At 39.7% G+C, this 25,817-nt stretch overlaps 1 protein-coding gene and 1 long non-coding RNA gene across 2 annotated transcripts in view; one reads left to right on the top strand and one right to left on the bottom strand.

Moving 5' to 3' along the window:
- Nucleotides 1-20,314: 20,314 nt before the first annotated feature.
- On the bottom strand, nt 20,315-23,017 carry LOC121084964. Its single transcript, XR_005826910.1, has 2 exons — nt 22,903-23,017; nt 20,315-21,474 (listed from the first exon to the last, which is right to left on the bottom strand). It is a non-coding gene; the product is annotated as an uncharacterized LOC121084964 (long non-coding RNA).
- The window catches only part of B4GALT6 (beta-1,4-galactosyltransferase 6), a 37,244-nt gene continuing 34,276 nt past the window's right edge, over nt 22,850-25,817 (top strand). The window contains exon 1 of the mRNA XM_040587088.1: nt 22,850-23,127. Coding sequence (XP_040443022.1) covers nt 23,013-23,127 — 115 coding nt within the window. The 5' untranslated portion in view covers nt 22,850-23,012. The remainder of the gene's footprint in view (nt 23,128-25,817) is intronic.

Below are 25,817 nucleotides of genomic sequence, written 5' to 3'. Positions count from 1 at the left end.
TTTGAGTGCAAAGCTTTCCTGCAATACATTGGCTGCGTACATCCCTCACTAGCTACAGAGCAATGACCTCTTCCCTCTGAGAGGCAGGACTGTCCAGGGCGATTGCGGCTCTGCTGCACCTTGCTGTGGGCTGCAACCCTGCACCATGCTGCGGCGCAAAGGGGTAAGCTGCAGGCTTGGCAGGGGCATGTGGGAAAATGTAGGAATACAGGCAGACCAGCGAATCTCTCTTTAAGCTTGTGAAGCCTGACAAGTCTTTGGAAGCCAAAGAGAACTGACTCTTTATTTCAGTCGCGATCCTTTCTTTAGGAAAGAATGATGCAGTTAATACAATAAAAAAAGATTTTGATACTAGTTACAAGCACACATGGAAATGTGACTTCTATTAGAGAGTCTCACAGACTATTTTCCTTAATTATTCTAAATTTACCAGTTTTGTTTTTATGTTTATTTGTTTGCTTGGTTTTCTCAGACAGACACAAATCACTGAGTTACTGAGACCTGGGGAGAACAGCATATATCCAGAAGGTTCATGTTGATAAATACTGAGTTGACAGTCTAGTGCTGTCATAATGGGTGGGTCTCTGCTCTCTGCAGTGCCCTGCTGAAATCAGCTAGACTCTGTATGGGTGTATAAAGTTAAAATTAGGGTGGGGGTGGGGGGGTGGGGGCTGACTGCCACAAAGAACAAATGAGTGAGTGGGTTTGTCCAAGTTACCCCACAGAGTTCATCATGCATATTAATTTCCTTTATCCAGAATCTGAGGTAAATCTGGTATCTTATTTGAAAACTTTCTGGCAGTTCAAGTCAAGCATTGTTTTATTGTATATTTTGATCTTGCATTGCATTTTTTTCTTTTAATATGCTGAAAGGAAATTAATGGCCTGAACCATTTTTATTCACTGACCATGGAAAATGCCTATTGCAAGAACACTACATTAAAGTAAAAGATTGCTAATATCCTGGGCTTATCATATGTATTAAAGACATTTACATATTTTTCATCTTTTTAAAAGGAGAACAAGATCAATTCCATACCACTGCAGTACTGCAAAGCTATTCTGCTTGGCAGGCAGGCAAGCTGCCTAGCTGCAGTTGTCTTAAATCACGACTTTCCATTTTCTTAACTCAGGTGGGAACCATTTAAAAACTTTCACAGAACTTAGCAATAGCCAATCCTGTAATAAGCATCACACACTAAGCTGTAGAGGATGTTCAGCACTTTGAACAGTTTGAAGCAATTATTATGTGACTTTCTAATTCCCATGTCAGGTAAAAATACCATAATTGAATCTTCTCAGAAAATATCTGTCTTTATTAAGTTCAGCCAGTACATGCAGATTTGTCAATTAGCTTTAGGTATACTCTAATCAGACCCTACACTGAGCTGGTCTCCAAGCTTCCTCTTGTTTTCGGCCTTTGAGCCATGCCAAAGCATGGTTTTGGGCAGGTTTTCTGTGACTGCAATTCAGGATTTCTCAGTGTATTTATGCCTGGGTGCACAACAAATGCATAAGAGGAAGTTTAATTTCTGTCCTCTTTTTTGTCCTTCGATCAGCCCAGGTATAATGCTGTGGCATTTCTTAACTGAAATATAGATGGAGAACATGTCACTCTCTGTGAATAACATTCATCTCTCCATATCGGATTTTTAAGTCTGATTTGTTTTATTGAAAAATAGCGGGGTCCAAAATGACTGGGAAGTGAACATGTTTTATTCCAGTGTAATGACTAAGAGCAATCTTTGTGCAAGATTGCAGCATTTAGATGTAATCAAGATCCGTGAGCCAGCTACTTGAAGACAATCATGGGAACTGGCAGCTTCCCTTAAATTTGATAATGGAATTAGCTCTTGTTCTGCCTTTGACTGATGATGGGGACCAAATGAGAAAACTTCAGCTGAGAAGTATTGATTGTTATGTACTATAGATGTAACGGAGATAAAGCTAGGTCCCTCTGCTTTGTTAAGTGGGATGAACTGTTCTGAATGCGATGTTCCTGCTTTCCCTGGCAAAGAGGAGTGTACAATTACTAAAACAAGCAACACCTTGCACAGCTGTCTGTTTTTAATAGTTTCCTAATTCGTATTTAAACTGAGTAACATTATTGTTGGTATCTTATATCTACCTCACTAAGTCAGGCAGAATTAGATGTTTCCCTGCAGAGCATAAGCAGGAGCACAGCTGCTGCTCACTCTCTGCTCTAATGGAGAGGGAATGAAGGGAAGATGCACTCTTCTTTCATTTGAAATTGGGAGTAATTCCACAGAAATTAATGGAGCTCCCCAGCAGAAGATGAATGCGAAAGAAGAGCCTGGCCCAGAGGTTATAAATTAAGTGTAAGTGAAATTCAGAGAGAAAGATTTGTGCAGTAAGAAGCTATATAAAAATAAAATGTATTCTACTTGACTGGCTGAGAACAAAAATGAATAAAAATATTAATGAATACTGCAGACTAAGAAATAACTTCTGCTTCAGTACCTCTTTCTGTCTCTGCTTCTGCTAGTTTCACCTGGTTAAGGTTATTGACAAAGCCAATGATACGATCTCCTCCTTTATGCAAGTGATTGAGAGCCCCTTCAGACATAAATGAAGCTGGAAGGAAAGAATGTACTAAGTACTTATTTAAAATAAACTCTGAATTGTGAATCTAACTCATTAAAAAGAAACCAAAAAATTCTAATTAAAAGTGTGGGGTTTTTTGTTTTAGCAAAGTCTTAAGGTAATTTCAGATGATGCTGTAGCTGTATTGTTGAGGTGTACACCAGATATCGTAGTCCAATAATAACCAGCACTCATCTGAGTCTGATGGGAATAGGGACACATAAAAGACTGAATCAGTGCTTCTAAAAATAGCCCTGGCCACCCCCTTCTTCCTCAACAAAAAAATATAACAGTTGAAAAGGATGAGGCTGATGAGGACAAAGAAGTAGCTGAGTGGAGAAAAGGGGCATCTGCAAAAATATGTCACTTTTTCTAGAATGTGGTTCTTTCTTGCTTGCATTAAAAGAAGTGCCCTGTGCTGATTTAATTGCTGGAGTGTTGTTGAGATGGTAAAAGAAGTCATATAAACCTAGAAAGGTGCAGAAAAATACAGAAAATCAGAAAGATGCTTTATCTGGAATTTATTTTTATTGACATTTTTTTCTGCAGTGAACTGCTGCTATCCTCTAAAAGAAAAAAATGAGGAATGGCTCATGTTACAGTTGGGTGTTTGCAGCTGAAGTTCATCTTTTGTCCTGTACACTACTATTGTGGGTTGCTTCCTTTAGGATATACTGTATACATGTGTACTCTTCCTGAGTGACTGTTCATATGAATGGTATACTCAGGAGATACTGAAGTTTTAAGTTCCCTGTAAACAGATGGACATATATAATTACCTTTAAGAGCTGTACTCTGTGACTGTTAAAATATCTGCTATACCCTTGGCCAGGCAAAAAAAGTTCATTATTCCCTGTTTTATTTCAAAGTTACAGCTGATTAGTCTTTGATGTGCATTAATTTTCTTCTTCATAATACATGAGCATATGCTTATTCATATAGCAGTCAACTTGTACAATACTTCCACTTCGCTGTGCCTGTGACCTAATTCGATCAAAGCCAGGTGCAGGATTGCACAAGCAGGGTAACAGAACCAAGTTCCCTTTCCAAAGTCAGCTGAAAGGGACTTTGCTGCAGAGGGTGCTTCACTTGGAGGGTGTTTTCATTACTTCTCTGTAGTTCCTCTTGCTGATTTACACTTGGAAATGAGAAAAGATTAGGAATATATCATTCTGAAGGACCTAATTTTATGCCTGTTTCAGCAATTTTGAAAATATGCTTAAGCAAGCATACTAAACAGAACCTAATTTTCCTAATGTCCCAGTTGTGTAACCAATGTGGCAATCTTTTATTATGTGCAATACCTTCATAAAAATGTTTTGAAGTCATAGCTAACACGGCCCTTTATAAGTAATGTTTAATCTTCTTAGCAGGCAGAATGATTTCTTGTTCTGCCTGAATCTACAGAAAGGATAAGCAAATTAAACACCATGATTGAGAAATGGTATTGCTGGTCTTCTCAGAGTTTTATTGGCTGGTTAGAGAAAAGTTATCTGATCCCTTTCATATTTGGGAAATGCTAGAAATGCTAGTGTTATATTTTCATCCAGAGTCAATCTAGTTAACTGATTTAACCGAGTGAGAAAGAGGTTTACAACCTCAATGATCTTCTGAACCATCCACAAATTTACCCATCCTCTTGTTTGGGGCAATACTGGGAAACCTGAGCCTGAAGTTGTTGACTGGATTGCTTTGGAAGACTGTTGGCTCCACACAAACTCTCCACCTTCAAAACAACCAACACACAAAACTATAAATCTGGGGAATCCAGGTAGTCTAAATCAGAAGTTTGTCAGTGGCCAGTAGCCAAGTTATGGACAACACAAAGCAACGTCCCAGATTAACTTTCTAGAAAGATATTAGTACATTTGTCACTATGTCTTAAAATCAGAGAAGGATTTCCTTAATTACTATAATTGGTCTGTGCCACTGCAACATTAATTGCATCTAACCAGTGTTTCTGCTGTCATTAACCTGACCATCAATGTTTATGTGTCAATTTGCTGTCTTCTCTATGATATGCATTTGGTTATTTTATATACATAATATATATATATGTTCAGAAGTGCTGGAACTTAGGTTAAGCATTGTGCCCTAACCACCTTCACCAAGTTAATTTAACAACAGAAGTCCACAAAAAAATGCTGCAACTGCTTGAACCAGTGCTTTGCTCCATTAGTCCCAGTGCACACTTAAAATATTTTCCTGGAATTCACCTGCCAACAACCATGTCCAGAGCTTTTCACCTTGCTTTCCACGTTTGACCACACAGCTTATTCTCTTCTAATTTAATAATTACCTGTGTCCTCTTTGCAGCTAAAATAAACTCATTCTTGTCAAACCCAAGCACGCAACAATTTTTCCAGAAAAAATGGTCTCGTATTTCAGAGGATGTGAAAAGTAAGGGATTAATTTGTAATACTACTGATTCTACATTTAAATAACTCAGACACAACATGGAACAATCAAGTCCAGAAATAAATTAACAGATAACAAAATTATCTGTATTTTGGGAATTTCCTCCAATTTATTTGGGGGGGGTGGGGGGGGGTGGGGGGTAGCAGAACCCATTTATTTGAGAAAAGGATTGTACATAAGCATTGAGAACAACCTACTTTGTCAGCAAATAGTACCTTTTTAAAACTTCAGAAAAGAAGAATGAACTTATGGTTGGTCTATTTTTTGAATATTTGTATATACTTTTTAGTTCTGCTTTGATTTTTCTACCTATAAAATAGGAATAATATTCCTTTGTCTAGTTTTCAGCTGTTGACAATTGTGTTTTCTTCATGACATGACTGATGAAAAAAAGTCGGCAGATTTTCCACCCCCCCGAATGGTGCAGAAAGTTTTTAAAAAATCAAAGGACAGACATGAGTAAACACAGTACAGTATTTTATTTTTTTTTTAAAGGGGAAAAGGGAAGTGTAGAATAACTAGGACTTAATTAACTTTTTTTTTTTTACATTTGAAGGCAACAATAAGGTACTTCTTATTAAACAAAAAATTCTTCAAGGTAAATTTTATTTCCTGCAGTGTGTATGAAAATTACTATTGGGATGAGATTTCAATTCTGTTTGATAACAATGTAATAAATATGATAAGTGAGAAATCTGTCATTTAAATCTTTAATGCTCTGAAGTAGGAAAAAAACAGGCTTGTAGATTTGGGGCTAACTAATGAATTTAACCACTTCTCAGAGTAGACAGTATTTCCAGTTATTTACTTGATCTTTACAAAAAGCAAATATACATGTGGATGGATGTATAAGCATATTTTAATGAAATGTTATCTAATTGACAAATAAACTAAGCATTCAAAAAGTCCCATAAAGATCCATGGAGTAGGATTGGCAACATGAAACACTAACAAATATTAATAAGAGACAATTTTTTTGATCAGCTTACAAGGCAACCTACATCATTGCTTTGTAATTCAATTCAGATGGCTTCCTTTCCTACTATCTTAATATATTACAGTATTTCAAAGGACTCTAATCTTTCAAACCATGTATGTGAGATTTTTAAAGAAAAAATCAGGCATATGTCTTATTAAAAAATAAATAATTTTCAAATCATGCAATTTTTATGATGATGTATCCGTTATCTGTTAGTAATTTTCATTTTGTTTTGATGGAAAGATAAGTAGAATAAGAAGAGAAAATAGAAGGATATTTGACATACCACTAAAGTAGGTGCTTCAAATTTTCAGGTCGGTTGTATGTTATTGGAGTTTATAGTTACTTTTTAGGCTTATTAGTAAGATCACCACCTTTCTGGTTCATTTTAAAGACTTGGCATTTCCGTTCTTGCAAATGTAATTAAAATAAGTTACCTAGGTTACAAGGGATCATTAATATGTGGAATCTCAGCAACATTTTGTGTTGGGTCATTAACAATTGGCACATGCTGCAAATAACTCCCATAAAGTGCTTTTAGAATGTCTTTTATGCTTTAGTCACCTTGTAGTCTATTAAAGAGTGTCTTGAGGTTATGAAGTGTGACCTGTGACGACAAATTCAATGTTCTTTCACAGGATCTCTGCAACACAAAATTGAAATGCAACAAAATAAACATGGCAAATAAAACACACTTTTAGAAATGGTACTGCAGTATGCTAATGATAGGTGAGAAAGGCCAACTGAAAGCAATCAATGGAGATGATGGGATCAGAAGAAGACACTGTGCAAGAATGTAATTCTGTTGATAGGACTGGCCCTAGAATGAACTTCAGTCAACATACAGCCATTTACAACTATTACACGTACAATTTATTTTGGCCAATTTTAATTTTCTTTCATTCTTGCCTTAGTCTTTCCAAAGAGTCTGATGTTCCCTGGCCGTCTATTAGAAAAGTGTAAAAATGACATATATAAAAATCATAAACTCTGAAGACAAGATTAAACTGCAATGCTTAAATCAGTTGCCTAGGCCTTACAGTGAGTAGAAAAACAGAGAGAGAAAAAAAACACAAACATTTACTGAAGGCTATTTATCTCATTCTAAGTTAGACAATTAAAATATTTCAAAATTCTAAAGCCAGAAATGTGAAACTTCATTGCCTTGTTCATGGAAGAGGCGAATAACATAGGTATGACTTTCATTTATGCAAGCTGAGTGAAAATTATCTTTGATTTAAATATTTGTCTCTGTCTTTCCTGTTGATCTACATGGCATAAGGTAATGGAGTCAGGCTGGTGGTGGTTTCAAATTGATTATTCACCACTAAATAATTCCTAGCTTTTAGCATCCTGGAGGAATGGGGTGCCTTTCTCTCCTTCAGCTCTCTTTTCAGCTCTCCAGTAACCAAGGGCTTTTTTTCTATATTTTTGCTGCTTATGTACTATTCATACAATATTTTAATCTAAGAACTCAGTCTGTTTCCATAGATTGAAGGATGGATATCATATCTATCCAGATGCTTTGCAGGAAAAAATGTTCTATTTATCTCTGCTGGAAACTACAGCACTATATGCACAATAATGCTATTTAAGAATTCACCCTCCTTTTGCCATAGAACACCTTTGTTTTTCCCTTTTTTCTTCCTAAGATGTGTACTGTCTCTATCACAGGGTTGGGTTTGTTGGTTTTTTTCTTTCTTACTGGGAAGCATTCTGTAATAAAGATTATCAACTTTGCTCCTTCCCTCTTCTTATTTGTAAAGGCTATTCCCTTCTGTACAGACACTGTGACATTTTACATTTATAAACTGAGGCAACTGCAAATATTGACCCTTGCTAAAAAGTGGATTTCTGTTTGTGTTCCATAATCTGCTGAACAGGCTGGTTGATCTCTGGCTTACTGGAACTGTGACGCTTACTGCTGTCACAGCAGCTGAGTCTCAAGTCTGATTTCTGGTTTCCTCTCTGAAAAGCTAGTGCTGTATGTCTAGCGAATGTCCCAAAATGCAGTGTTTGCAGAAAACAATTCAACACTTACTATATAATTTAGGAAATGACAGCTAAACATTATCAATAAAAGATTTAGAAGTATAAGCTGATACCATGCCTTTCCATTTGAAGATCTCCATGTGCATTATAGCAATGCCATGATGTCCATTTTGCAGGCCAGAAGTTGGCGGCCTGCAAAAGGAGCCAGGGAAGGCTGAACTATCTACCTTAAGACTAACAAATCACCCTATAATTAGCATCTGAGGAACAGATTTAAATCTTTGTTGGATTATGAAGATGTGAGAGTTGTAACTCAGAGTTTGATGTGCCCTGCCACTGCATTTCGCATTTGTTTATGATTAATAGAAGTGCAGATTTTGTTTTGCTTTTTGGGGGTGGGATGGTAGTGAAATCGTTAAAGGGAAAACCCTTAAGCTCTTACTAGTTTTTCAAATTTTTATGAATAAGAATTTGGGAATAATTTAGAATTGCTAACCTTGTGAAGTTCACTGCCGCAGGTAAGATTGCATTCCTGGCAGGAACAAGTTGATTGGGTAGCAGGATTTAAAAAGAAAAAAAAATTATTAGAGATAAATTATTTTATTTCTTGCTCTCTCATATATGCCTTTTTAATGACTAGAATATAACCTTACCACAGAACAAAAAAAAAAAAAAAAAAAAAAAAAAATATATCTGAGAGACTGTGATTGTTATAGACATTTCAATGACTATCTGAGGCCTGAAGTCTGCCCGCTATAAGGGCAATGGACTAAATGAACACTCACTGTCTCGCAGCAACAAAGATTGTTTCCAGAAAAAAGACAACTGGGGAAACAAAGCACATATAGGAGAATATATGCTCTCTTGCTAGCTCCTACCATCAAAACATCCAAAGCTATCTGTCCTTCTCTTGCCTGGACAGGCCATCTGGAGCAGAATAGATGAGACTTGAATCACCAGCAAGGCTGACGTGCTCAGCTCGTACCCTGATAAGAAAACTCAAGAAGCTCAAGAGCTGACAGTTCCAAAACTGATAAAAAAGCCTTTGTTGTCAGTTTATTGCAGTGACAAACATCTCCGTTTTTCATTTGCCCATTAGCATAGTGCAAGTCTGTTTTTATAGATACATATATAGCAGTATATAGCAGTTTTTATAGCAACAGATACCTGAATAAAGGTTTGGAAGCGTGTTCATGGCTAATGAACAAGCAGCAGGTGGAGAGAAGGAGTAAAGGGAAGGAAGGTGCTAATGTGCCAGTGGCCCTTTCTTGTCTGTGGCAATTGATGATCAGTTTGTTTGCTGTGCTGGTGTGGCATACCACCTTACAGCACGCTAACAAACAACAACATACTATCAAACAAGTCAGCAGATCCTCCTGAAATAAAAAGTAGGCATTTGAAAGATATTAATCTATATTGTGTAGCTAGCATTTCTGTATTCAGGTATGGGAAGTTCCTATGTTATTTTATGGAAGTTTGGAAAATGAATGGCAATTATGCCTGAAAAGTTATTGCGCTTCCTCAGCCTAAGCCAAAAGATGATTGCAACTTCAGCAGCTTAGCTAAGTAAGGGTGAAACAGAACGGATGCCTAGATGCTATGGATACTTGCATCCTATTTCTGGGTGTGGCCTTCAGCAAGGTGGTGGGGCACTCCAAGCCTAGAGGAAAGAGCCAGAGTGTGGACAAACTGCATTAAGTTAATGGAAGAGGCAGGTCTAATAATTTTTCATGAGGGACAAAAGGAGAAAATTGAAAGTGGAGAGGGACAGACTCTTTTGTGACAGGAACTTGGAAGGTTTTCTTCTTCTAATGCCCATTCCTTAGGAAAAAGAGATGCCACCTTTCTTTCTCCACTGCATCATCCTGACTTAGACATGCAGATTCACGAATACCAATAGACTTGGAAGAAGGAGGAGTGTTTAGACACAAAGGTGACTCAAGAGTAAATGGGAGATCATGAATCTGAGCTTTGGCACCCAAGATTATTTCTCAACAATAAAACACACTGAACTGACCTTGCTGGTTCTTCCTCAGCTGCACAGAACATAGAGCAGGACCAGACAACAGCAAACATATGCCTTGACACAGACTCTCTATGCAATCCCACTTAGCATTTTTCATTTGATGGGCTTAAGAATGCATATGTATTCAGTTACTGTAAGCCCTCCTAATGTCCAGCCAGTTACAAAATCATGTATGTTCTAAGTGTGAGCCTTTGACATAGCTCCTCTTTTGAAGCTGTTCTTTTACAAGTAATCTCATCATTTGAAGTGATTACTTTTTGTATTGTCTCGTTGTGTGTGCCAAACATAATAGTTCGATCTGATCTGTAATCTTTAATCTCTGTTTTATTCAATAAAGTTATAATTATAGCTTTGAGTAATACAGATTCTTAGCTGCTGATATGTTCAAATAAAATTATTTAAAAATGAACATGGGACTGATCTAATCACAGAAGTCACAGCATGGCTCATGGACTCCAAGAACATAAATAATGCTGGGTAATATATTTGCAATTTATTTCATCCTGCTTCAAAATGTAATGCTTCATCCTTACTGCAGGTTGTCTGACAACTTCCATTGAAACTTTGGCTTTCCATATTCTAGATCTGTGTGGTGCAACAGCTTTGTAACAAGGCTCCTGTATGTGTGAAAGAACTTCTTGATTATGCCAAAAGCAGTAAAAAGTTCACCAATTTAGGTTCCAAACTAAAATGTTACTGTGTTCCATTAACAGAGTGTTTATTTACTTGATTAACCTGCTGTGATTGCAAGATGTTTAAATGTTCATAGAGGTTAGGATTCATTTAGCTCACCGTGCTGTCTGAGACAGAGAGGCTATGTCAAGAAAGAGGGTGGATCTGTTTGCTTCTCCATGACACAGAAACTCCTCAGCCTCTGTGGTCAGCAGGTTGGGGGTTACTGGAACCAGAAATTCAGATCAAATCATTGAGTCCATCAGTAATTATTAAATGTATCTCCTGTGACTTTGACTAATTTTTCTCAAAACACATTAACGTTTGCCCCCTGTAACTTCCTGTGGCAGCGAGCTCTGCAGTTTAATTTTGCATTGTATGAAAATATACTTCTTCTTGTATGCTTTAAACTTGCAACCTTACCATGTATTTGGAGGATTCCTGGTTTCTGTGTTTGAAGAAAAAAAAAAAAAGAGTAATCACTTTGTTTTAGCTGTCAGATTCCAAACTGAAGCGTCCTGACCCATTTAGTTTCCTTTGTACAAAAGCCACCCACAGATCTGCCTTTTTCACTTCTCCTTGTACCCTTTTAAGTTATATATACTCTTTGGAGGTGGAATGATCAGCACTGCAACCCTGAATTTATCCATTGAAAAAGAGAAGCTTTTTATATACCGCTTAAAAAAATTACATTTCCTATTTAATTTCTGATCCATCAATGAAATCTGGTAGACACAAACATCATAAAGTTCACTGCAGGACTGCAACAGCATATTTTCTGGATATTTTCATCTCCACCTTTCCGCAGATCCCCTATGTATCTGGGATAGTGAGAACAGCCCTGGAAATTTGATAGTTTAGTATTGCCTCTTAAAGCATTTGTGTCATTTAAACTCTTTCTAGATTTAGCTGAACATAAGTAGCTCTAAAATGATCAGCTAAGGATTTTGAACTAAGCCACACTGAACACAAAATAAATAAACGTGATTTTCAGGAAATGAAAACTAGAAATTATTTTCTGTTGATCCACAACCAATATAAATTACAGATTTTATTCTGTGTTACAGGACTATTTATTTTCAAATGCTTCTTTTGTTCACATGTTTATTCGCAAACTTCTGTATTTACTAAAAAAGATGGTATAGGAAAAAAAAATAGGAAACAAAGAAAAGATCATGGAACAAAATAAGACAATTAAAAAATAATCAGTGAAAGCACAAATACTGCAGCATATATAAGTAAATACTGAAAAACACCTAAGTAGCAAAACTAGAAGGAAAAAAAAATGTAAGGAAATGAAATAATTAGAAACTCAAACTAACAGAGCACATAGGTGTTGGGTAACTGTGTCAGTATTGGTTGGTTGCTCTGTGCGTAGTTTCTGTAATGTAAAGCTTTTCCTGTGACTTTTTGTTTGCTTTCCACACAAGTCACTTTGTTTTTCCCTTAGGAGAATTGCATCGAAACCTTTTATTTAGGCAATCAGCTGGAAACTAAGGGGAGGGTACCCAGTGAGATGAAAAGGGTAGCTGTAGAAAACCTCATGACAAACAAAGCAAATTCTAACTCCAAAGTAAATAAAATGCCCAAGTTATCCTCAGAATAATAGAAAAAAAAGCAGAAAAGAAGGATGGTAGTCTTTCAATTTAGTACACAGTAACTTAGTTAGGTAGTCTCATCCTCCTATGCTGTCAAGTCCTGCCATCACTAAAACTCAGAATTCTCTTCAGAGGTGTGTTAGCCATGGAAAATAGATGCTAAATAAGCTAGAGAGAATATTTACATTCATATGTAGAAGGTATTATGAATTAAAAGACCTTCTCTCCCTATCACAAAACATATTTTCCAGACTGCCTGTATCTGACTTCATGTGCATTTGGTACCATGTCACTAATCCTCAATTTAAATATAATTTCATATCCATTCTTTGGTCTGTCTGATTGTCTCCAAAAGTGTTATGAAATACAGAAACTATTTCCCTTGTATCTTTTCACTGTCTATTCATTCCAGTTTGTATTTAAACACTTACACGATCATTCTAACAAAAGATCTTGGGGAAAAAAGTAGACGCATGGTCAGAAAATGTTCAGACTCAAGAATTTCTCAGAGATGCTGGTCATGGGTTTTTAAAAAACTTTATTCCTAAATAAATTTTAATATATTTAAGACCTTCCTGGTTTTGGTTATATTTGAGAATACCAAAAATAATTTCACAACCACAGCTCACAAAAAATCAATATTTATTACTGCTTTTACTGCAGGGACTTGGAAAAATTAATTTAAAATTTTAAAGTTTTTTTTTCAGTTGTGAAAAACTCTCTGAGCAACAATACACAATTAGAGCCTCCAATCAGTTTTTGGCAGACTGATTTCCACAGCGGTTTTCAGTTGTTCTTAAAATGCATATGGATCTCCACAAACTTCATTTTTTTCATTGTGTTTCAGATCCAAATAAATCACCGTTTTTGAGAAGTAGCTGAAAAGACTTGTATTTTTGCAAGTTGTAGATGTGTGTGTATAAATACCTACAATAGAAGCACCAGATGCTGAATGTAGAACAGACATACAATCCTGAGGTACGGCGTATTTTCCTTTTTTCATTAATACAGACCGTAGAACAATTCTAGGGTTCTCTTCTGTGACTGCGACTTTTAGGCACCATCACAATACCAATAATAAATAATGGGAATAGATGGCTATTCTAAGACTGCCTTAGAGTTATGTAGGATACTTGTTCTTTACTGTCTGTGGGATAGGAAGCATACCACTAACAACAAACAAACACCTGTAGCGAGCCATGGAGGCTCTCAGCTAGTTGTACAGTCCTAGATCGGGTCTCATGTGGCTGTAGGTTATGCCAAAGGCTATTTTAGCCTTTTTTAGCTTTATTTCTTGTGATTGATGCTATGGCCTGGAGACGAAAGGTCTTGTGGCATGATGCAGCAGATCACCACTCATCTATAAGCAGGCAGACATACTTGGAAACGTACTGCAAGGAAAGTTACCCACAGAAGTAAGGAGTTTAACTAACTCTAAGGCAAGCTAGAATTGTGAACCAAAATCTATTTTAAATGTAGACCTAAATATGATTTTAAAAATACTCATCCAGTTTGGTATTCTTCATATTGTGGCTGGAACATTCACAGAATTCACTATTTCTAGAATTCCAAGGACTGGCTGTTTGTTACATGAGGTACAATACATATAGTATCCTTTCCTCCCAGACTGTCTCACTTCCCCAAGGAGTAACTGCAATGCTGTTATAATCTATTCTTTTTGTCAAACATAATTTTATTGTCAGTTCTTCAAGCTCTGAGAGGTTGGCATATGCTCAGTGGGGGCAGAATCTTTAGAATTTCACTTGTTCTAAGAAATGAACTGCATTTTTTCAAATGCTTACTATTTGGCAACATTTAGGAAAATATTCATGTCCATGACTGAGCAAACACATGGTGTAAAAGGCTACTCTTTCTCTTTCAAAATATAGATAATTTAAATTATGATGAAGTATCTTGCTGTCTTTTGTTTTTCTCTTGGGGAGCAAGAAAGGTGAAGAATTCAGTGGATTTTTGCTTCCTGTTTTTTCTACAGAGATTTTCTTCCTAAGTTTGGGAAAAGTTCAACCTAGGAAAGACACTTTACACAGGATTTTTTTAAAATTAACAAATTGTCACTTAAATTATAATCAAATAAACAGAGATTTTGTAGTGGAAGGAAAAGCAACAATTATGGTCACAATCACCATCTCTACACAACTGCAGTACATGACCCTCAATGTAAATGAGATTGTTTTCTTAAGAATACATTATTCATTTTTAGCGTTTCATTTTCAGATAGCATAATTAGAAAAGTAGCAAGATGACACTTTAGAAAAACTTTAGACTTTATTATTCAGGTGTGCAGTACACCAAGAGCTTTTTCTGAGGACAGTAGCATTGCTCTAGTTCTTAAGAAGATTCAAACTATTTAAACGCTGTCTCACACAGTAAAAAAAGCTGGTATTGAGAACTGAACAAAGTAGTGGAATTGCACTAACTGTAACCTTTGCTAAAGTTATCTGTGACTTGTGCAATTTCTAAATGAGACTGTGATAGAAAGCTTAATCAGAAAACATCTGTCTTCTGAGACATAAGACTCTACTCTCACTGAAGTCTGTTTAACACACTCTGATTGCTTTTTTCCTAATTGCAGTATAGAGTGGGACGAGATTGTTTCTATTTATATATGCAAAGAAATTGCGTCTCTGAGATAAGATTTTAGCCATGAAAAACAAAGCAAAGGAAAAGTCGTCAAGCCTTCCGCAAAATCTTCTAGTAATTTATTTCATCACTGAAGCGATTACCAGCCAAACTGCATGATTTAGTTTTGTACTCTGATTCTTAAGGCTTGAATGACATCTTTAAAAGTGAGGTTAGGGAAGCAGTCCAAGAATGTAAGTTTCGCCTGCAGTCTGCTGTTAGAATTTCTTAGTCATATTCCTTTTTCAGGAATGTTTTAAGGAACAGCTGTTACCTGAAATGTAGCAAATAGAGGTTTCACACTAATTCCAATGTCAGTAATTTGGGCCATTTAAATTCTGATTTCTGTAACAATAGTATTTGATGTTAGTTAGTGGTTATTATGTCTCCTTTTACATTTATTTTTCACCTGTACGTGTTACAGTGAAATAACTCCCATGATACCCAAATAGTAAACCTACTATTTTTATCAAACTCTTTTCATACTACCCCTTAACAGCAAGAAAAATATTTTTTACTGGCACATCATCCTGGCTATGCAGATTTCAAACTATGCAGACAGCATTAAAAGGAATCTGTACATGCAAGATACTGTCTTTTCCACATAAGATGCTTACAATATTATGGCATAGCAAATATTTATACCCATGACACAGAAAAATTTATAAATCACCTAATCTCAAAACGATAATCATTATTAGATTCACTCTTTTTAAGATACATGACAACACTGGTTAAGACAATGAATGGTTTCCCACAACAATGATTGAATATTTGTGATTCTGGATATCTCATGTACCTCTGATAACATGGTGAATAATCAGCCACACAGCCTAGTTAACTGAGGCTCCTTATTGTAACAATAGAGCCTGTAAAATGTATATTAGGTGCTTCTTTCTCTCAGCTGATTATGTGAGAATTCCTCAGGTTATGTGATAGGATTGTCTTCTCTATCTAATTGCACAGTCCTCTCTTTACTCCTATTAACTAATATCAATATAGGACTGCACAATGTTCTGTGGCTCTGATCTGTACTATGGGGGAAAAAACGAGAGGCATACTCAGCCACAGAGTTTGCTGATGTGTACTGTTATGATAATGGTTTATTGATCATATGATACCCTGAAATATCAATCCCCTGCTCCGACTGATTTTGGAAAAAAGACATCTGTAAATCCAAAGCTGACAATTAATTATTTACTGTGTCCCTTTATTTGCCCCTTTCAGTACTACAGAAGTTTGTTAGTAACAGCTCTGAACTAACTCTGAGAAACTGATCAAACGCAAGTGCTCTATCATTGCAAAGATGAAAGTCAAGACTTCCTTATCATGATAGATTCCATCAAAGTATAAAAATGGCAAAAGTTACAGGGCACCAAACTCCAATCCTGCATAGGCAACGGTCTGTAAACATTCTTGTATAGTAGAATGGATACACATGCAGACAGACATAAGCCTCTTCCTGAAATTCTGCAATTGCCGAATTGCTGCCTAGTGTCCGTTTGATACTGACTTGAAATTAGGGATATAAGGATTGAAATCCTCTGAAATGGCATTCTGAATTTCAGATACATTTTCCAAGAAAAGTTTTACCTAAGCTGGTACGTTCCTCTATTTTGGGTTTGATGAACTAGCCTTCTGCTGGCAGAAAATTCTTGACAAATTCTTATAAAAAAGGAATATTTAACTTCATTTGTTGAGTTTAAAACTTAAAAATACCCTAACTACATGCTCTATTTTCTTTCATAAAACTTTAATATGACATGTCATAGTTTATTATATATTCCTGGCTCTTGACTTTATGAAAGTGTTACAGCTTCTGAGGAGTTTTGCATCTTTTATAGTTATTGGTAGATGGATATATAACAGTTAGTAAATTCATTTAATGGAAGTAGTTTCTAACATTTAACATTAAAATATCAAAAGCAACCTTTCCCTCCAAAAAAAACCTCCAGATTTTTTAACTGTTACTGAGAGAAATCACTTTACTTTGGGTTATCTGCAGTGTTAAAACAATATGAGATCCTAGGGTGAGTGTCTTCATGAAAACTAACAACTTGCCTCCCTCTTCAATATGTTGCATAGATTAGCTCTAGAACGGACACTGCTTGTGATCTATAGATTCATGAAGAGAGTTAAAAAAACTGCTTTCTTTCCCTGGAGGTAATCTTCCCTAAAGTAGTAACCAAGGCTTTTTATAAGAAACGACATCTGGATCTACTTCAAACCAAAACCAGCAGTATCAGCTAGAGAAGTTAATTATGAGTGAAACGTGAACCTAGTTGTTACCTATTAACTTAATGAAAGACAAAAGGGCATGATTTTGCAAAATATCACAGCCTGGGAAACATGGGAGGAATGCTGGAAGCAAAGAATACAAGGCCTTGCCTAATGTTTCATTTTTTTCATTCCATCTGTGAATGAAAATAGATTCACAACCCTTCTTGTTGGATAATACTCTACTGTAGTAGCAACTACAACACACTTAAAAACTTACTTCTGAATGTAGAACTCAAAGTTATTAAAAGTTATAAAGTTATTAAAAATAAGTTTTAAGTCCAAAGTTGTACTACCAGAAAAATCCAAAACATTCTTAATATACTTCCACTTTGACATCTGATTTAATTATAGGATTAGAACTGATGTAAAGAGGTTAGGTCTCATGACCTAAAACTTAAGTACATTACTCTAGTTCTCAGCACTTATTGGTGTGAGTTTTATGTGTTTGTGTGCCACATTGAGAGACACTAACTTTACTTGCTAAATTACAATCTAGATCACCCTGACACAACTTGATTTAAACTTTAATCATAATTAATCTTTAAAAAATTTAATCCTTAAAAATCTTACACAGAGCCTGTGCATTTTCTTGGAATTGTCTGGCCTGTTCTTGTGCTTCTTACTCTGTGCTTTTTAACTCAAAGAATTTTAACTCCTTGTTGACCTTGCAAGAAGGATTACATATGAATTATTGTACGGGATCTTGAAATGCTACTGCCCTGTATAACAAAGCATTATCAATAAAAATCAAGCTGCTGGATCAAAGTAAATGAAAAACCAACAAAGTAACTGCTACGATTAGTAATGAAGTCACATTATGCTCATTTATCCATTTTTATTACTACTATTTAGGAAAACAGAAAAGGCAAGGAAGAAAACTAATGCACTGATGGGCAAAGATTTAGGAAAGCAAGCCACAGGGAAGATTTCATGGAATTCCCTGTAGTGAGGAAAAAGCTGACCATGTACTTTTGCCTGTGGCTCAGGGGGTTGCTTGGAACTAAGGGAGGTTTGTGCCTTGGCTGCAGCTCACCAGCCTTGTTTGGGGTATAGGTGGTGTGAGTAGGAAAGAGTTCTTGCAAAAAGAGTGTGCAAGCATCATTCCGCTTGCTGGGCTATTAACTACAGCCTAAATAAGACATTTGGGCTGGCTTAGCTGGAAGTGAAGACAAAGCAACAGCCAGCGACCAGAAAGCAAACAAACATGACTGTACTGGAATTTAAAGGCAGATAGATTGGAAGAAAGGCACAATGATACTGGTGTTAATGATTAAACTTGCTGAAACAAAGGAAACAATACAAAAGCTGCAAGATCTATGTGGTACTTTAGTACATCATTGTTGATAAAAAGTGTTTTAAAAAGATAAATGACATGAAAAGTTGTGATGGAATCACACGATCTTTCTGCCTGAACAATATTGAATGTGGAGGCATCCAGGTAAAACCTGGCAATGTGTAGTAGAGGATTATTAATTGCAGAAAAGACACACTCAAGATAGATCATTACATGGAAGAGAAAAACCAGCTAGTTAAACAATAGTTTACTATATCTGATTCAAAGACTGGGTATGAGCAATAAGAAATAACATAAACATGCAGCAGTAAATGACCCGGAGAACAAAATGTGAGATTTTAAATTAGTATTGCAGACTGTAAAACTGGACATTATATGGGCAGCACATTCATACGTGTATTGTTTTACCTCCAGGGCCAACAAATGATTTAAGCAGAACACCACTTTCTACTTCCTTAGATAGTGGAACCTGTGACACAGCTTCAGTGACGCTTTTGTCGGGCTCAGGTTCTACACTTGGTGATTACAGTAGTTTGAGATACTTTTGCTTTCCTCAAGGTCTTCTGGCATTCCTTCCTGCCCATTGTCTCACAGCACCCTATATCCACAATTATAAAGCCACAATGGTTTAGGGTGTCACTCTCAAATGGATTCCAGAAGTGAAGCAGATGAAAAAGCATCAAACCTCTCTCTTTTCCTGTAACCAAAAAAGTGCTGTTACTTTTCTCCAACAGAGCAGTGCCCTGATTTTGTTAAGAGAACGTCGCCACGCACAACTGTGCCCATGCAACATGAGAAGCATGTTAGTTTAGTTTCATGCATGTACTTCCTATGGCAGCATTTGCTGAACTTGATGAAATATACACCCTTTTGGAAGGACCGACAGATTGTGTTTATTATTGTAGCTCTGGAGACATTCATGAGTTTTGCAGTTGTTGCTCTGGTGAGATTTTGTCTGATTTTTTGCTTGTTGATCCATACAAAATTCACTTTTGGATGGTTAGAATGAAAACAGGAATGAGAAGGGAGCTTTTTTGAACTATGACCTTCTTCCAGAGTAAGCTACAAGTGTTTAAGAACTTCTCTGCATAAATTCCATTGCAGGATGAAATAGAGCAGAGCGCAATGCATATTTGATGGAATTTCCTTTTCTGACAATATTAAGTACATTGCAATATTGTGACATTCAAAGAGTGATCCACTTATTGTGTGGTAACATTTTTACTGTAGAAAGTAATATTTAAAGAAGACGGAGGACATTTCAAGCATTCTTTTCAGAGCAGATACCTGGGCCTAGTCATCTACCACAACTGTGTGTGAGGCATGCTGCTGCTCCCGCAGTGTCTTGCTGCTGAAGATTTATTTAAACACGACACATCTATCTTCTGAAATTCCATTTTTATATTCTTCCACAAATGTCTCTATATATTTAAGTTATTATTCCACAGGTTTTCTCAGGCTCATCACAGTAGCATTTAAAGTCTTACAAAAGTGCAGCTAACAGTCTAAGCAGTTAAAACAAAATTAATACTGTTGAGCTGAAGACATGGCACTTGCTTTTATTTATGCAGAGACAGTGATGTGTATGGCACCATTTAATGTTTCCCCCCAAAAAAAGTTAGGGCCAGTCTTAAGATTTCATGTACCATGGATCTCACTCTTGTCTCCAACATGGTTCTGCAAGTTGTCACTGCATTGGTCTTCTACTGCCCTTCTCTATGTTTGCAGCATAGAAACAAAACTTCCAAGACAACATCAAAAACACAAATAAAAATGGAATACCAGAGAAGCACATGTCAATTAACACTCAGTTTTTACAGCAAATCAATAGCTTTAATACATAAAAATAAACTAGTAACAGCATTGCATCACACAAATTTTACTTTAACGTGAGATAGTAGCAAGACATAAAGATACAGTTTTTCTTCATATCCCAAGTTTATGTCTATAGGACCCTCTGTATTAGTCAGATGAAGCTTCAAATTTGAGCCATCTATGTATATAGTAGTTCAATGTTGTATTTTTATAGCTACTTTTACACTCTGCTCAATAAAATAAATGTCATATATCAAGTTACATAGCCGCTGCTGGCAATTCAGAAACAATTTTGAGTCAAAATGCATTGCTCAGTCTATCTTTTACCCATCGCAATAACATCCATCAAAATATTACTGACAAATCTGTGTTTCAGAGCTGAAGGAAGCAGAATTTCTCTCTCCCATGGAAACCCTTACTGGGAAATTTGTATGTCTATGCTCTGAAGCAGTGACAATAAGGAAATTCCATGATGTGGCTATAGATTGTTACTGTGTGTACTGTATTCTACTGTACATAGAAATGTTCCTGTTCAACATCTCGTAAGACTGGAGGACAAAGTAACCTACCGCTTTTTGACTGTTTAAGTAAAAAGGTCTTTTAAGTAAACCTGCAGGTTTGTTATTATTATCACTTATTTGCATCACTACTTCACTGATTAACCTGTAATTTTGTATTTCTAGCTCCAACATTTACATGTCAACTGACTTTAGGCTTTTTAATTTATGTTAAAAAAATACTGATATGGAAACGTGCAGGGTGTTTGGAAGCTCTTTGCCTGAGACTGAAGTGAAAGAAGCGATCAGGTCATCCCCTCAGCCTAAAGGATAAACTCTACTTGCCCATAAGCTGTGCTGGGTGAACAAAACCAACTTGTCTCAGTCATTGCTGAAACAAAATGTAGTTGTCACTAATGCCCATTGCATAAAAATCATAGTGCACGTATAACGTCTGAGATGAAATTGTATTTGGGGAAGAGGGGGGAAGCAATTCTGCATCTCTGTTCTCTTCATTCTCTGAATAAAGCCCAGGCACGTTAACAACACAGCTCTGGATTCTTACACAACTGGACTCCGCTGCCATCTCAGGTGCACTCGAGCACATCCTGGCCCGCCGCCAAGCCCTTGGCATACCTCTTCCCGTCAGTGGCAGCGTGCTGCAGAGGAATGGAGAGATTACCGACTGGACCCCATCGCCTAGCAACTTGTGGTAGCCACGGTTAGTTGCTAAAGCAAGAAATAGCTACTTGATGTGAAGCTTATGTTACCGACTTTTAAAACGCCTTTTTCGTGCAACGGGCTTGAGGGCAGACTGCTAACGCAGCGCGTAGGCTATCACATCCGAATTCAGCACATGCGAACGCGCAAGTGTGGCCAAACCTTCAGGAAACGCTTTACTCATCTGCCCTGCGGCGACCCCCATCCCCAACCGCTCTGCGCTAGACGCAGCTCAAGTGCCACGCGACCCGCCTGCGGCCGCACGCGGCCGAGGGGCAGTACCGGCCGCGAGGGGAAGCGGCGGGCAGGGCAGCACCGCCGCGCGGGCCGAGGCCCCGAGGGGTCCGGCGGCCCCCCCCGCCGCGTCCCGCCAGAGGCCGAGGCGGCGGGGCGCGGGAATGGCACCCCCGCCGGGCGGCCGGGCACAACGGGGGCGCCTGGGGAGCGGGAAGGGGAGCGGGTACGGCGCGGGGCGCCCCCCTTCTGCCCAACGGCTCTTCCCGCCCGCACCGCCGGCCCGCGGGCACCCACCGGACCCCCGCCACGCCGGGCCTGGCCGCCTCGCGCCCCTCCCCCCGCCCCGGTGATACAAACGCCCGTCCACGCGCCAGCCAATCGCGGGGGGCGGGCTCGCTTCTCCCCGGGCTCCCATTGGCCGGGGGCGCAGGGCAGCACGCGCGCCGCCGCCGCAGTGTAGCGGCGGTAGCGGCGGCACCTCCGGCCCCCCCGGCCCCCTCCGCCGGAGCGCGGGACGGGCGCGCGCCCGCCGCAGTTCTGCAGTCCGCCGCCGCGCCGGGGCTCGCGCACGCTCCAACCGCCGCAGTAGCCGGGTCTGGGCGGGGCGGGGCGGGGCCGGGCCGCGCCGCGCGGCTGCAGCGCGCTCCCCGCCGGTGCGGGAGGAGGTGGGAGCGGCGGGGCCGGGCCGGGCGCGGAGGTGACTGCCCGCCGGTGGCGGGGATGCTGCCGCCGCCGCCGCCGCTGGTGAGGGGGCAGCAGGTGGGAGAGCGGGCGGCCGCGACGCCCGGCGGCATGAGCAGCGTCGGGAGCGGCCCCCGAGCCCCGCGGCGGCGCTAGGGGCCCCTCCCCGCTCCGGCCGCCACCTGCGAGCCGCGGCGGCGGTTCAGCCCGCCCGGAGGCGCAGCGCGAAGCAGGGCAGGCCCCCTCCGCCCGCCCGCCCGCCAGGGGGGCAGCCGGCCCGGCCGCAGCGCGCCGCCGCCCTCCCTCCTCCTCCAGCCGCGGCGCTGCCCCTGCCGGCCCCCGCCGGCCCGCCCGCTCCCGGGAAGGCGGCGGGAGGGAGAGAGAGAGAGAGGGAGGGAGGGAGGGAGGGAGGGAGGGGGGGGGGGCGACGAGCGGAGCCCCCTCGTCACCTTCTCGCTGCCCGATCCATGGGAGGAGCGGGCCGCGTCTTCCCGCTGGGAAGCGCCGCCGCGGCTCGCCGGGATTGAGCGGGGCGGCCGGCCGCCGGCGCGGAGGGAGGATGCCACTGCTCCGGAAGGTGCTGCGGGTCTCCAATCGCTCCATGCTCGCCTTCATCTTCTTCTTCTCCTTCTCCTCCTCCTGCCTCTACTTCATCTATGTGGCCCCCGGGATCGGTGAGTTGGGAGCCGCCCCCTCGGCGGCGGGGGGAGCGGGCGGGGGGGGTGCCGCGGGCGGGGGGCGGCGGGCGCTGCGGGCGGCCTCTGGCGCCGGGCACGGCGGCGGGGGGGGGCGCGGGCGGCGGCGGGCGAGGGGCGGCTCGGGTGCCGAAACGCCGAGCCCCCCGCCGAGGGAGGGTCGGGGCGGCGGCGATAGCCCGTGTTAATCTCGCATCTTTGTTCTGTTGATTTCAAATGCTCTAGAAGATTCAGCTGCCATCCCGAGGTAGGTAAACGGTGTTCTTGCCTCCCAGGCCGGAAAAGTGAGGCAAAAAAGCAGCTCACCGTTTCGTCGTGTTACAAATTCATGGTAGAGACCAGGGAAGGACTGCGGAACCGCCTGTTGGAGTTACTTGAATGCATTCATCTTTTAAATCGTTAGTAACTGCGCTAATAATAAAGCACGTGTGAACAGAAATTGAGAAATAATTTGAATATTTGTTGTTTACTTATGTCAGTGGGATCTATCTGAAGAAGTTTTATAGTTTGTTCACTTATGCTCCTGAAGGAACCACTTCAGAGGGCAGACAAACAGTTTAAGAAAAGCCACGTAAAATAACTGTGCAAGTTTGTGTCGGACAGAAAAAAAACAAACCCTGTTTTCCTTAGTTCGCTCTTCTGCTGTTTCTGGGAAGACCGTCAGGTTTTTTCTCACTGGATGATCCTTTCGGAGCTGGTTGCATATCCTGTACGGTGTTTCACTGTGTTGGGTGTCTGTTGGCTAGGCAATGCTTTCCCTCTTTTCCAGGGAACATTGACATTTTCTCCTGCACTTATTGCTTATCAGGTGCTACCTAAATACCTGTAAAACTGTCTTGCTCTTTATCCTCAGTGCTTGAAGCTCCTCTCTGCAGTCATCACTACAAAATGCCCACATTGATTTGACCACTGAATTTGCAGGAATTGTTTCCTGTTGACTGGTGTCTTCATGCTGTTTGGCTTCCTCTTGTTCACAATCTTCCATTTAGCTTGTAAAATCCTTTCAAGGTACAATTACTTCTCCCACACTTAGAGCACGTCATACAATATTGGCATGCCTGTCAATTACTACTACAGTTCAAATAAATATAAAAAAAATATCAGGGTATATATCATGGATTTGGATTGGAGTTCTTGAGTTTCTTGTCTGTCAGTGTTTCCCCACTGAAAGGGATGTAATTTAGTCTTGTGAGAATGATGCTGCTAGGGTCCATTTAGACATATTCTACGAGACACGAGTGCAGTATCAAGAGTAGACTTTAATTGTAAGCAGTTGGTGTATGATTTAGAAAGCAAAGTGCAGTTTCCACATCTTTATAAGTGAAACTATTAACATCTTGCATAGTGTATGCAGCTGGAGTTTTACTTCATTATTTAAATTTTTCTTCTTCGATGGGATCTCTTCTTACTAAACAAGGCTTATGCAGTATCTTGTTCAGAACCAGAGCCTCCAGTGTTTTTTCTTTCCCGACCTCATCTTGCTGCTCAGGTCTTGGGGTTTATGTGTCTGTTCAGTTTCCTTTGTACCAGGGAGTGAAACAAAATCAACAGTATACACCAAAAGTATTCTTGGAATGGGTTATTAGGTCTGATCAACCTTAAGGAAAAAAGCATACTGAAACTGATTTCTCTTGCCATCTCAGATGTCTACTGCAGTTAGCCCTTGCAAGCTGTGGTTTAGTGTCTTCAGTGGGTACATGAGTTTGTGAGATTACAGCTCTTTCTGGCCTACTGATCAGTAAGTAGTGTGCTGCCCTGATTCTGTATGCAGCTGTGTTGTGAACTCATCCAGTTTAAACAAACCAAAACCTTACAATATTGAACTTACTTGTTGTCTGTGACGCTTCTTGGATCCAGTTTGACATGCTGCCGTGCTATGCTGGTCTTACTGGGGGAGGGAATATAGAAGATGGTAAAGTACAGTAGGAGAGTTTTACACTGATAATCTCAGCCTGTCATCTTGCAGATGTGGTGAGTTCCCAGGAATTTGCTCCTGGAAACGTTGCTGTGTAGAATGTAGAGAACAAAGGTCAAATATTATTTTAAAACCAACAGGCATCCTGGCAGTATTCTTAAGGAAAATGTAAGTTATAAGAATAGAAGATTTTCAAAAAACTCAGCGACACCCTACCCCCCAAGTTTATAGGCAGATGATTCATCTAATAATACTATGCTGTATGCTCGTGCCATTTGCATGCTGTGATAGAATTCAGTGTGCTTGCTCCTTTCCACCGAGTGTGATGAAATAGTTGCATCTAAGTCAAAGCTGTGTGTGGAGAGAAGGAAGGCTTAAGGCTGCTTATGGAGGTTTAGCCACCTTACCTGTTCATAGTTGGGATCTGTCATAATTTATGTGTACAGATACATTTTAGTGAAGATATTTTGGGTCATAAGAACACTTTCTTCCTAAAAAAGCTACAAGTCACAGTGGCAGAGAGGAGGAGAGTTCTAATTGTGTTGTAGGGAACTGGAGCTGCTTGCTGCCTGGTTTCTTTTCCTGATGGTCAGAGGAACTGAAAAGAGAGGGAGAAGTTGGATTCCCAAATGTTTTATGGAGCAGCAGTGTACTGAAAAGCGGAGGGGGAAAAATAAGTGTGTTATATAGCAGAATTGCTTCCTGAGATGACAAAGCTGAGTGAAAATTTGAATTCTTATGGGCTAATAGAGTG

This window comes from Falco naumanni, chromosome 3, assembly GCF_017639655.2.
Source record: "Falco naumanni isolate bFalNau1 chromosome 3, bFalNau1.pat, whole genome shotgun sequence".
NCBI classification, from domain to species: Eukaryota; Metazoa; Chordata; class Aves; order Falconiformes; family Falconidae; genus Falco; species Falco naumanni.
This window is presented reverse-complemented; position numbering and strand designations above follow the sequence as displayed.